We start from the raw sequence: 14,273 nt of genomic DNA, 5'->3' as shown, positions 1-14,273 counted from the left end.
GCCCTGGCTGTCCTGGAACTCACTTGGTAGACCAGGCTGGCCTTGAACTCAGAAATCCACCTGCCTCTGCCTCCTGAGTGCTGGGATTAAAGGCCTGCGCCACCAGGCCCGGCTTTATATGGCATTTTTTAAGTCTCCTCAAATCCCCGCAGCAAAGTTGTCTGGCTATTGTCTTTTAATTGATTGGCATATCCTATTGCTTATCAATTGTATTGAATCCTTTAATAACTCAATTTTTATAAAAATCTATGGATATTGGGTGATAACACTAGTGTGACATCTAACTTCTTAGCATATATCACCTACACAATTAAAAAGCATGACCATGAGGGTATTGTGTTATGAAGTTTACCATACTCTCATATCCTCCCGTTATGGAACTCTGTTCTCCAGGAACGATCAGTCTTGAGGTCGGAGGAACTGTGATCATTTCCACAAGACATCACAAGATTAGAATTACTGACATTCCCCTGAAACAGTACCTAACCCACTCAGGAGGGGTTTGCTCACTAGTCAGCATAGGTATTAGCTAGTCAGAATTAGGTATGTGAGTCCATCCCCTCTGAGGATGTATAACCAGTTCATGGTTAGATGGGGTAGTAGGAGACATCTTCTTTGATAGCATAGTTGCCTTTAAAGTAGTCCACATTCCTGCAGATATCTCTACACTTATGCTCCAATAAGTGTCCCCAGTTGAACTCATTGACCTACCAACCTAGACCTAGGGGGAATCCTCACGTTGGTTTGTTGAAAGTGCTGCATCTAAAGTCAATAGATATTTACTTACATCTTCCCGGGGAAAGTCATGCAATGCTTTCCTTAAATGTAATACTAGAATCTTCCACACTATTTTAAAGTTTAGCTTTTGGCAAATTCTTTGCACAACTTTTCAATTATATGGCCTAGTCCACCACTGTCTCATGAATGAATACACCCCCTGGAGAGGTATGAACAGAAACAACTTGAGCAGCATAATATTTTCTCTTTATTTGAATAATCTCTCCAACATTTTCTCTAACCAGTTGACAGCTGTCAATACTGTTTGTTGAGAAACTTCATTTTTTTTTTTTAAGGAGGACCTACTTAGTGTCCCAACAGCCTACTCATATTTGAAACACATCAGGTCCTCTTTTGAGAAGGCCACAGTTTCTTCTACTCTTGCAGAGATTTTCTTGTCAACTGGCTGACAAAAAATGTTGTCATCATACTCACAAGAAAGAGACTCAGACTTCTAAGCTACTCATTGTTTATCTTGGAGGTCTTAGAGTGCTGGACCTTCTTCAAGGAGACACGAGGCCGAGAAGGAGAGCACTCTGGGATGCAGGGATGCGCAGTGGCCCCAAGGATCCACCTAGAAGGAGGGGAGTCTTGTACAGGGCTCGGTGCCTGGTTGTTTCTAACCCAGGCCATCAGGACTTGCTTGTGCCGTTTGCACCCAGGCCTGCCAACCAGTGCAAATTATAGTAGTTGGCTTTCTTTCTTTTCAGTACAAATATTAGCTACTGCTGATTTTCAGTTTTGAGCTTTGGTCCTTTTGGAAAATCAGGATGCTTTGTTATGTGAGAGGTTGTGATGTTTAACACTAGAGCCAGAATCAGTCTGAGTTGAAAGAGTCATTTGACATATCAAGACATCGCTCAACTAGGCTATCTGTCTATTCTTTGTTTTCTGGTTTATTTTAGACAATATCATCAAGTTCCTTTAGTGTTCTGGGCAGCATCTCAATTGGGCCTAATTTTGATGATAAAGGGTTTTTTATTTCCAAGATGATGACAGCTTAAAGGACTAACAGAGCCATTTAGTTTCAGGCTAGCCTAGACCCACTTATAGCCTTCCAAACCACGGAGCACAATGGTACGGATTTTTAATGTTTATGTTGTTTATTAGGACTGACTCATCTCCCTCTTGACAACTGTCATCTGGTATATTTTACAGTCCAGTAGTGCAATGTCCTCTGTCTTTGGTGGACAGTTTTGAAAGGATGGCCCTGCCCTGGATGGCTACCCTGCCCTGGATGGCTACCCTGCCCTGGATGGCTACCCTGCCCTGGATGGCTACCCTGCCCTGGATGGCTACCCTGCCCTGGATGGCTACCCTCTCACCCTAGGAAGCTGTGTTACTTCAAGTGCTTTCTAAACTGCTTTTTAAAAATAGGTCTTTCCTCATGTCATAGTAAACAATCACAAATAACATGTGAAATAATAAGCCATAACTTCATATGAGGTTACCATACTATAATAAATTGCTCATTAAATATTCAGGTTTATTTCTCTTAGTATAAATTTGATTTCTCTTATTATAAATTCTTAAAAATGGAACTAGTGAATTGAAGAGTAAAAAACTTAAAAGCGTTTATTACTAACTACCTAGTTCTTTTCTATATGTATGTTATATCATCATCATCATCATCATCATATAAACATAGGTAGCTTATTTAAATTGATAGTAAATAGTGATATCTGAGCCAGAGACATGAGTCAGCAGCTAAAGGTGCTTACTACAGAGCAGCAAGCCTGACTGATTCCTGGATCCTGTGTGGCAGAAGGAAAGATTGAGCTTCTGCAGGTTTTCCTCTGACTTCCATAAATGTGCTGTGGCATCTATGTTCACAAACACACACACACACACACACACACACACACACACACACACACACACACACTACATGTGACTTTCTAGTCTGCTAAATTTTTATTCTATTTAAGAACATTTTTTACTATTTTAATTACTGCTTTGAAATCAAAATTAAGATCAAAGATCTCTATTTTTATGACGTTCGACAAGAAACAATGGTCAAAAACATTTAAAAGTACATTTTATTTAAGGTTGTAGTTAAAAATGTTTCAGAGCCTCAAAAAGCATACTTTAAATAAATGACTTTTGTTAAATATTAATGGCATCTTCTACACAGTAACAATAAAATTCAGGAATGTAATAAAATACATGATGGTGAGAGTTTTATTAATTTGGCATGAACGTGGGACATCAGGAGTTTACTACCACAGTAGTTTACAAATCAGTTCTCTTTGGAGACTGTTTTACAGGTTGTTCCATAAGTTGTTTTCATGGTAAAAGAGGTTTTCAAAATACTATGCTGGAGTGACCCCTTTTTGAGTTTTTTGAGACAGCGTTTCTCTGTATAGCCCTGTCTATCCTGGAACTCACTTTGTAGACCAGGCCGGCCTCGAACTCAGATATCCGCATGCCTCTGCCTCCCAAGTGCTGGGATTAAAGGCATGCACCACCACCACCCGGCTCCCTTTTTGAGTTTTAATGAGTGGATAATACTGACTCTCCTGGCCCTGCCCTGGAGTTTGTATATTACTGTCTTGGCTTGGTTTTCACCCATGTTTCTTGGTTCTTGACTGTCTAGTGTCTAAACCACAGCTCTTGTGACAATCACTTCCCTATTATATCTGCAGGCCTCCTGGCCTTCCTAGCTGTAGCTCTCCTTCAGGTACTGGTCTCCTCAGAGACAATTAAATTCTCCCCTCTAAGGTTTAAAGAGCGTGGTGTGGCACTTAGCTCCATAACCCAAGTGCACACCAACAAGACATCTATGTAGATAACTGTGGAACCCATTAGAGCAACTTAAGAATTTATCATTTCTCTGTCTACGACCTCACCTGCACTTGGTCTTCATCTGTGAGGTGGTTCTTCCATTTTTAAACCGTTTCTGCCTCTGAGGTGTATTCACTGTGAGAAAGATAAATAATAAATGACAACAGGACAGGATGAAAAAGAAGTGCCCACTGAGATCAGGAGGACAGGGAATGACAGAGCCAACAGAGCTGACTTCAGTGGAACTGAAGCGACTGAGATTCCCCGCAGCAACACATGACAACCATGATCGCTCCAAAGCCTCATATCAAAAGTTTTGATGGAGTCTGCTAACCACTAAGTCATCAGCATAAAACGGCTCATCTTTTATCAGCTAGAGCTGACCTTTACATACACAGACTGCCCCACAGTAACCCTACTCCTGAGTCAGACTGAGGCTTCCAAAATCATGGAGAGGTTTTGATAATATTCTTACTATTCAGAATGCTACATCTTACTGGTGAAAGGATTCAGCAACAAGACTTTCGTTTACTGTGATGATGCTCGGCAAACGCACACCAAGAACCAACAGTGGTGATGTTGTACTTCTCCCAGCAAGAATCTAATTAGGAGGCACAGAGCATTAGGTATCAAGTTACTGTTTGTGATTTCTTTGTTTTTAGGTGGTACAGTCTCAAACCTTTCATCAATTCACAACAATTAGTTGTTTCTATAGAGAAAGAATAGAGTGGGTCAAGTAATTAAAAAGCTAATTTTAAAAAACATAGAGCTTCGTCCTGGCCGTCCTGGAACTCACTTTGTAGACCAGGCTGGCCTCGAACTCAGAAATCCACCTGTCTCTGCCTCCCAAGTGCTGGGATTAAAGGCGTGCGCCACCACCACCGCCCGGCCATTTAGTATTTTATTGCTCTGCATGGAGCTAAGGCATCAGTTTCTCAAAGGGAGAGATGGCTGCAGTGCTCCCGTGAGTTGCCAGGCTGTTCTCTCACGGTGCACACATGAAAGTATCCAAGGAGTGAAGAAGTGCCATGTACACATGAGTGTGCTATAATGAATGAGCACAATCGTTTAGACTCAAATCCAGTGAAAAACCCATCAGGATTAATAAAGTATTCTGTAATCCCATGCTTCCTCAGATGCTGGTCATGAAAATCATAACCACCATTACGTGGATGTTAGACTTGACAGGTTCTTTTTTTTTTTTTTTTTTTTTTTTTTTGAGACAGGGTTTCTCTGTGTAGCCCTGGCTGTCCTGGAACTCACTCTGTAGACCAGGCTGACCTCAAACTCAGAAATCTGCCTGCCTCTGCCTCCCGAGTGCTGGGATTAAATGCCTGTGCTACCACGCCCTGGATTTGAAGGGACACATGTAGAGCCGAGCGTGTTGTCTATAAAAATCATCCTTACAGAAGAAGTGGTGGTTAAGACTCATTCTCGGTGAGCATAACTGATGAGCATAGAAAATGTTCCCGTAGAGGAACTCACAATACTCACAGATACGCAAAAGAGAGGTCTTAAGTTGCTCACCTTCACCATGAGTCTAAGACCTGCCTGACTCCGGCTCTGTTTAAGCGAAGCCCTTGAGTGCTCTCTCTTAGATAATGGGAACAAGTAATGGATGCTCTTTGGCTTTAAGCCTTCGTGTTTGTTTCGTTTCTCTCCTAAATGACAAAATATCTGGTAAAGCGACCTAAAAGGAGGGAAGGCTTATGCTGATTTAGAGCCACAGTTTCCAGCTGTGACTCAGTGGATTCTGGTCCTGTGGTGTGGTTGATCATCTCGGTGGCTAGTGCATGTGGTACAGGAGAGGAGCTTTCTCATCATGATGTTTCCGGAAGGGGAGAACAAGGAGCGGACAATGGATCAAATTTAACTTTCAGAGCCATGCCTCTGGTGGTCCACCTCCTCCAAATAGCCAGCACCTTCTAAAGCGGTGGTTCTCAATCGGTGGGTCGCGACCCCCCTGCAAACGACCCTTTTGCAGGGGTCGCCTAAGACCATTGGAAAACACAGATATTTACATTATGATTCAGTAGCAAAATTACAGTTATGCAGTAGCAATGAAAATAATTTTATGGTTGGAAGTCACCACGACATGAGGAACTAAATCAAAGGGTCACAACATGAAGAATGGTTGAGAACCACCGTTCTAAAGTTTCTCCCAAAAGCATGACCAGCTGGAGACCAAGCGATCAGCACATGAGCCTGTGGGGGAAGGGGGAACACTTCATCTTCAAACTGTAACAGCCTTTTTATATGTTCTTAGAAACACATTCTCGGGGCTGATGGAGATGCACAGATGTGATGAGTAGCGGCTCTTTTTATATGTTCTTAGAAACACATTCTCGGGGCTGATGGAGATGCACAGATGTGATGAATAGCGGCTCTTTTTCAAGGACATGAAGGTTTAGATTGCAGAGACTGCTTTTATGCAACCCCAGTGAAGCTTGGGGGCAGGAGCCTATTTTCTGTGGATGCTGTGGTACCAGGCTGGACCAACGATCTTGTAGAAGGTCTTAAATCACTAATCTACGGGATTATGATTTTTTTTTTTTTAGGCAGACGGATAGTGCAGTTCAGTTATTTTGCTGAAAGAAAATGGTTTTGGCCTTTTTTAAGTGTTAGAAACCCTAGCTGAGTATCACATTAAAAAAAAAAAAAAGAGGTCTGCCCAAAAGGCACCTAGAAAGTTCTGCTTATGAATTGTAGTTATACTCAAAATACTTGATTGCAAAAATATTATGACCTGAAAATTCTTGAAGCAAGCAGATCTATCACAATCCTCCAGAACTCATTCCAGATTTTAACAACCTTATTAAAGGAGCCTTTGCCTGAAGTTATTAGATGCTCCTGTGATAGATCAGTTCTTGTTCCTCTGTCCTCAGGGAGATGAACATAAATTGAGCACCATTCCCTTTGTGAGATTGCACCAGAGACCTAGAGGCATTTGCTAGGTTCCTGTTCAGGTTTGTATTTTTAGAAGCAAATAAGCTCAAGGTCATGTGCTTGGATCATCTTGGTACTGATCCTGCTTCCTCCATAAGTGGCTGCTTGTGGAACTCTGCTCCAGGTGAAAAGTTATTACGCAACATTTTCATTCTTGCAGAAATAGCCTTTATTTTCTTTTTCAATTTTCTTTAAGTAAAATAACACACACACACACACACACACACACACACACACACAGACACAGAGACAGACACATTCAGATACACACACACAGACACACAGACTCACACACAGACACACAAAGAAACACACACACACTTAACAGACAGACACATATAGACACACACACACATACACACACACACACACACACACACACACACACACACACACACAGACAGACACTTTGGGACATCCCCATCATGTAGACAACCCACAGTCAACTAAGTTTCAAAATGTCTACAATGAAACCTATATTCCCAGCCCTGGAACCTGTTCTCATTTGGTGAATCTCCTTGCTACCCACCTACATTCCTGAAGAAACAAGGAAACATGGGGGGGGGGGTGTTCCTAGTTCTTTATCTTTTAAAATCCTAGTGATTCTGTGTTCTAAATGCGTTTTCACTCAGTCCCTTTTCTACCACCATACGCTACTGAGTCTCTTCCTTCCAACTCATCCTCTAAACGCAGCCAAAGCAATCTTTCAGAAATGAAGACTTAGTCACAGCACCACCCACCTTCTTAAAACCCTCTAGAATATTCTCCTCTCCACACCCCCTGGATGCATGTGTGTACATACTATCCACCTTCTTAGGATAAATATTCTATGGAGTGTGTGTGTGTGTGTGTGTGTATGGATGCAGAGGGCAGAGTCAACCTTGGTTGTCATTCTTTAGGAGGCATCCACCTTGGTTTTAAAACTTTTTTATTAAAATATTTGTCACACAATGTATTTATTATATTTTTCCTCTCCCCAAACTCCTCCCAGATCCTTTCCAAACAACTTTGTTCTTTCGCTCTCAAAAAAAAGTAAAGGCAAAAAATATAAAAATCAAAACAAATTTAAAAAGAAAATACAGTCAATAAGACCAAACCAAACAAAACAAAAGCCACCGATGCCCGTGTCCACTATTCTCATGTGGCCCAGGCCTGGTGGCTGGACTTTGATGGAAAAGAAACGTTGCTGCAGAGATGCAAGCTATCACCGAGGATAAAGACTCAAAGGGCAGCGCAGACAAGCCGGATCTGTTCCAGGGAGACTTCCGCGTGCAATCTCTCGAAGTCCACTGCTCTGACGGTCTCCTTTCCCATCATTCTTCAGGATTTCCCCATCAATGTGCTCTCTGGTTTCACTCTTCAATATTTAACATTTCTCTTATTCGTTGGGATAGAAGATTTAAAAATGGAAATGTTTAGTATTGGCTGATTCTGCTGGGATGGGCTGGAAGGAAGGCACTTTGAAAACTTTCTCACGTGTGGTCAGAGAACATCTGACACAGTCGGCCAAAAGAGGTTGCTTAGTAAATTGATTTACTGACTTTCTTTGTTATCTTTATACGTAGACCTCACTTTTGTCCCAGTCTCCTCTGACCCAGGTCATGGCATTCCCACCTAGCTTTCTCAGATTAAAACAAAAGGCTCAATATTTTAAACTATTTTCTCCTTTCCGCTAACCCCCTGAGAAGCATCATTGCCTCACCTTCTAATCTCTGCTTCCGTTTCTAACTCCCCTGCCCTTTCCCTAGCCCAGAGCACCTTCAGGCTTTATCTCAAAACTTCCTCCCAGGTAGCTACTAGTCCAGTCCTGTAACAGAGACAAAAAGTTCTTAGTTTTTAAAAATAAATGTAAATAGTTAAAGAAGAAACGATCATTCATCTCTATGATCTTAACATTGTACTACATTTGTTTTATAGACTTTTTACACGAGTGAGATGGATATGTTTTTATTACATAACACTTTTTACAGGTTCTACCTCCTGGGATCTGGAAGTCAGTTGTGAATAGTCTTATCTCTCTGGCTCCCAGGTCCTCTAGGGTATGTAGTGAGCAGCCATCGATAGATCTGGACATAGGAAGAGCCTCTGAAAGTTAAACCCCGTCTAAGCTTCTGCAAAGTTCTACTTATGAATTAACAATCTTTCCCTTTAACCTTCATTACGAGGACAAATAGAGGAGCTATTTGGTCATATATTGTAGTAATGAAATTAAATCCCCTTATGGGAAAGGTAAACAAAAGGGAACGGCTCTCCCATTAAGTCTAGCTGTACCACGGAGACTCCTAAGAGAGGCTGGGAGACACCCCAACTCTACTCACCTCAGTACGGAATTTGATCTCAAAAACTCCCCCAATACAGCTGCTGTCAAATTTTGCCTTAAAGGTTAAATTTTTGTATTAGGAGGAAAGGTCTGTCTAGGTCATGGAACTGACCTGGTGTTTCCTCCTATTCTCAGAGGAATCGCAGGGCAGACAGAGGCAAAGGGGCACAGGCCAACAGCTCTGCAGGGTCTATGTCCTAGTGTTTGAGATAACAAAGCCCAGCAAAGATTAACTGCAGGAGTGACAGAGGCTTGCTAGACAGTGCAGCTTCCCGCAGGGCTCTCGTTGGATGAGGAGATGGTTTGTACAAGATCTAGTGAGAGCAGAGAGTAAGACTGTGTGGAGGACAGGCCTAGGAGGACTCTACTGCAGAGCAGGTATGTGTGTGATCAGCTCACACTCATGGTGTATGAAAAGGCCACAAAACCCTATTAACTTGCACGCTAATTAAAAATAAAATAATGAAATTAAAAATAAAATAAGAAAACCTAGAAAGACAAAATAACGTCCCAACAATCTTAATAGAAAAGAAACATTAAATATCCTTATGTGATTATGAAATACACTATACGATACATAAAATGAGATACAATATATATAAAATGTATATTATATAATATTATGTATGATATTATATAATGTAAAATAAAACAGTAATAAAAGTAAAAAAGAAAAGGAAAACCAGCACCAGGTCACGACGCAGGCTCATGAACAACTTTCTCACCATTGTGACAGAGGGGGACAGCCTGGGAGCCAGTCTGAAGACTGTGTGATAGGTGATTGCATGTCCACACTGTCCTGGGGTAGCTGGTTCTCCAGAAATGCTGACAAGGTCAGGACTGCCAGAGGATGCCCACATCAGCATAGTCCAGCCTCCTTATGCACCCAGAGACCCGTTCCTCTCCAGACAATCATCCTCTCGCTTCCTAGCTGTTTTTATAAAGAAGCAAAGTTTTGCTTTTACACAGCCTCTCTATACCTCCTTCTTCCTATTTCCTCTCTTTTCTGTAGACAATCACAACACACATTTGATGTTTGTTTTTCTCATGAATACTTAACATTTTTGCTTCATATTTGAACCTGTAAATGATACACGTGAGGTTATTAAACATTTGTTATGTTATACATACGTCATTGGATTGCAGCTTGCTCATTTCCGTTACTGTGTTTTCAAAAGCTTCTTCAAATTAGATTTATTTATGGGATTTTATAGGATCCCCTAGACCTGGAGTTATAGACGGTTGTCAGCCAATACGTGGGTGCTGGGAATCAAACCCAGGTCTTCTGGAGGAGCGACAAGTTCTTTTAACAACGGCTCAGCCCGTCACCACTACCATGGTCTTGGTTTTCATTCACACCGAGGCAAACAGCTCTAGTCTAACCAAGCACTGCAGTGTTGATGCAGTGTGTATCACGTCTTGAGGTCCTAGTTCTCCTTGTTCATTTTCCCATTGATCACCAGTCTCATCCCTGGGCAGGTGGCCCTGGGGTGCACAGAATGCAGCCAGGACCAAGCCAAATAAGCAGCATTCCTTCTTGGCCCCTGCTTCAGTTCTTGCCCCCAGGTTCCTGCCTTGAGTTCCTTCCCTGACTTGCTTCCACAACGGACCTGAGAGCATAAGCTGAAATAAACCCTTCTCTCCCCAAAGTGTTTTTGATCGTGGTGTTTCATCACACCAGTAAAACCACAAACGAGACACATGTCTTGAGGGGGTTCGTCTTGACATTACCAGGTGCCTCAAGCCCTTGTGAAAATCAGTAGCTCTAGATGGCCGGGGGCGGGGGGGGGGGAGCTGAATGTGATTATGCGTTTTACGGGACTTTAACACACGGTTGTGGATAGTTATACAAATCTCACGCTAGCCCTGGACTTGAAACAGCCATCCAAGTGCGCCCTGTCTGTCACCTTCCCTGAAGCACGATCAGTTCCTACTGCCCCCTCAGCAGTCAGTCCCTGCTCCTTCTCTCCTTCCTTCTCTTCTGTCCTCCGTTTCTTCCCTATTATTTCTTCCTTCTTTATTTATAATTTGAAAGTTTTGTTTACCCCTTCCAGGTATCCTAGCGTGTATAACTTGAAATTAAGGATACTCTCCTAAACAGCTCCAATATCTATAGCAGCGTCCCAGCAGCAAAGCATCTGTTGAGGCTGTGATCTGACCTTGTTCAGCTCTGTCCCCAACACATCCAGTGAAGAGCTGCACATTTCCTTTGGAGTTCATGCCTCTTTGCAGAGCCCATGGCTTTGCATTTACTGCTGACACTATTTGAAGAATCCAGACCAGGTTTCTGATGGAATAACTGCTTGTCAATTTGTCTGTCTGCCCCGCCCCCCCGCCACTTCTCTCTCTCCCCTCTTTCTGTGGGCATATCTGCATGTGTGTACATGCAGGGGTGTGTCCCTGTTTCTGTGTGTATGTGGGCCAAAGGTCAACCTCAACATCAGTGTCTCTCTCCATGGATCCACGTGTCTCTTCCTTCCTGGGGCCTGGGGTCACAGACACACATAGCTGTGCCTGGCTTTTTATGGCGTGCCAGGGATTGAACACATGTCTTCATGGTTATGTAGCAAGTGTTTTTCACAGTAATCCACCTGCCCAGGTCCTGTTTCCTGGGTCTCTTCTCCTAGATGATGGTTTCTGCTATCCATTTGATACAAACACCCCATGTTCTTAGGGGCATGTTTCCTTCCCAAGGCATTGTGTTGGGAGACGATGATGTTATTTTGGCGCATTCATGGTAAATTTAATTACTTGTCTAAGATAGAGTCTGCCAGGTCTCCTCATTACAGAACTCACATTGTCATTATCATTAATAAATATTTTAGGGTGGCCTTTGAAGGTCATGTAAATATTCTGCTTGGCATCCTTCACCTAATGTCACTGGTGATCCTTGCTTATGATCATTGTTTTGTTGATAGTTAATAACAAGATACTACATAATTGAGCTACTTATTCTACATATTTTAGCTAGTATTCTTTTTATTAACCTCCCCCCCCCCCCACCAACAAACACACACATACTCCTTTTTGGAACTATTTTAGAAATAGCAGAATGGATGCTTAGATTTTTTTCCAGAATAATTTTAATTCAACATAAACTAATTCTTTCCTGAAGGTTTTAGTAGTCTCTTTCATATGTGATACATTGCTTTCTCATGTACTATTTCATACTCAGTTATCATTGTGAAATAGTATATTTTATTAAGAAGAACACAGTGACATTTCCTTAGGATTCTGGCCCTTTTCCTTTTGTTAGCCTGGCTCACAATTATCATGATAATTTATCATTTATTTTGGTCATTTCAACACAATATCAAATCCATTCCTAAGACTAAAAGCCCGGGGGAGAGGGGAGCTTTCCCAGTGACGTGCTTCTGCACTTCCTCTCACTTCCTTGCCCTTGAAATGAATACTTTCTGTCTTATTTTTAGGACCGAAGATTCAATGATGAAATTGACAAGCTGACTGGATACAAGACAAAATCACTATTGTGCATGCCTATTCGGAACAGTGACGGGGAGATTATCGGTGTGGCCCAGGCGATAAATAAGGTCCCTGAGGGTGCTCCATTTACAGAAGATGACGAAAAAGTAAGGCTTCGCCACTTGCATGACTTGTACGCTCCATTCTGATGGCTGATTGCTGCCCTCACTGAAAGGATGGGAATTATGTGAGCAGTACTTCGATTAGCCTATTCACAGATCAAAGAGCTTTCCCTATGCTGTCCTAGATGTAATGGAGGCCTTTTTTTTTTTTAAAGCATTTTATAGAATGGGGTATAATTGGATATAATCACTCCACTTCTTTTTTTAAAGCCTGCTTTATTACAAGTCCCAATAGTATCCTTGATACTGCCTGGTCTTTACTTTCCTTGTAAGTAAGCCTTTTAATTGAGAACAGTGCCTTGACCATATGGGGTCCAAGGGAGGGCAGAGACTCTAGAAATGTTACTGTGTCTCAAAAACTCAGTACTTTCTCTCATCATTTTAAACCATCACAGAGAGTTGTTTTCTTAATTCTGATTATAAACCCTCAACGAAATGAGTGTTTTAATTGTGTTTTGTAAATCCTCAGTAAAGTGAGCACTATTTTTGTTTCTGAAGGACTTGTGACATTGGTAGAAGTGATGTACTCTTTGCTCTGGGACTTTTAAGGTCTCTACTAGCAGTTTACTGCAAGACAGTATCTTCAGGGACCAAGCCCCACCTTCAAGGCTTTTTACCTCCACATCGAATAGAATTTGGTTGAAGTAAAAGCAGATCTCGTACCAGTTTGTTTAAGTTTGATGGCTGCTTTATTACTATCTGATTGAAAACTTTATAATGTAACCTCAGATGAGGCTCTGCTATTTATCAGTGCTGATTATTAATTGTGCATGAATGCAAATGTTGTGGTACAGAAGGGGAACACAAAATATAGTTATAGTAAAACGGAACACTTTGAAATGAAGGGAGTCCTTCACCAAGGTCATGTCTACAGTGGAATTAAAAGAACTCAAATCCTAGTAAAAGTTTATAAACTCATAGAGTACCACAGGACCTTGGATGACTTCTTCTTGGCCCTGTGTATGGAGCCCATGGGGTCGGATCATAGCAGGTAGGCGGGTAAATCCCACATATTTTGTGACATCCAGGAGCTACCTGAGGTGAGAGGCACAAGATGTTCTAATCTGACTGAATAGGAGAGAGGAGCTCCAAGGTGGCTTCTTGGAAGAGATAACAGTGGATCGCCGAATCAAGGTTTCCATGGACAGAACCAAGAGATACAGAAAAAGCATTTGAAAGTGCTTTGCAAGACATGGCGGTGAACGAAGAGATTCATGCGTGCCCAATGCCAAGAAAAAGTGATGCTGAGGATTCACTCCTACACAAGACATACACCACCCCACCACCCCACCACCCCACTAAGGCTCAGGGAACCTTGTGGAAGAAGGGAAGGAGATAGTAGCTAGAAGATAGGGAGGAGAGTTACACACTGCCTTAGGTAGGATACAGCCACTGTAATGATGAACTCACAACACAGTACTTACACTTAAGTACAATTACTTATACTTGGCCTGCATAAGACCGGCTCTGTAAATGTGGATAAGGGAAGGACTCATGAAGCCCACCCTTTGCTGCTCCTGTGCTATGGGTTAGCTAGTTAATTAGAGAGGAAAGGTCGTTGTTTTCAGTTGTATTGTCCACTGCTAAGTCCAGCAGGCTCCAACAGACAGCTCTATAACCACAGTGACATAAATTCTAAATCTGTGGCGACACAAGGAGGTAGCCTTGGTTGAGCTTGATGAGGTGGAAAACTAAACAACTTGCTATAAATATGAGAATATGATTTGAAGGGAAAATGAGGGATTATGATGTACATACATAAAAGAGGGCAAGGAATGAGTGAAATCCATGTGCATTATAAATCAAGAAATTGCAAAAAAAAAAAAAAAAAAAAAAAAAAA

At 41.9% G+C, this 14,273-nt stretch overlaps 1 protein-coding gene across 1 annotated transcript in view; it reads left to right on the top strand.

Moving 5' to 3' along the window:
• The window catches only part of Pde11a (phosphodiesterase 11A), a 342,530-nt gene that overhangs the window by 29,485 nt on the left and 298,772 nt on the right, over window positions 1-14,273 (top strand). Inside the window, exon 2 of the mRNA XM_021192546.2 lies at window positions 12,259-12,417. Coding sequence (XP_021048205.1) covers window positions 12,259-12,417 — 159 coding nt within the window. The remainder of the gene's footprint in view (window positions 1-12,258; window positions 12,418-14,273) is intronic.

Source organism: Mus pahari, chromosome 3, assembly GCF_900095145.1.
Source record: "Mus pahari chromosome 3, PAHARI_EIJ_v1.1, whole genome shotgun sequence".
Taxonomy (NCBI): domain Eukaryota; kingdom Metazoa; phylum Chordata; class Mammalia; order Rodentia; family Muridae; genus Mus; species Mus pahari.
This window is presented reverse-complemented; position numbering and strand designations above follow the sequence as displayed.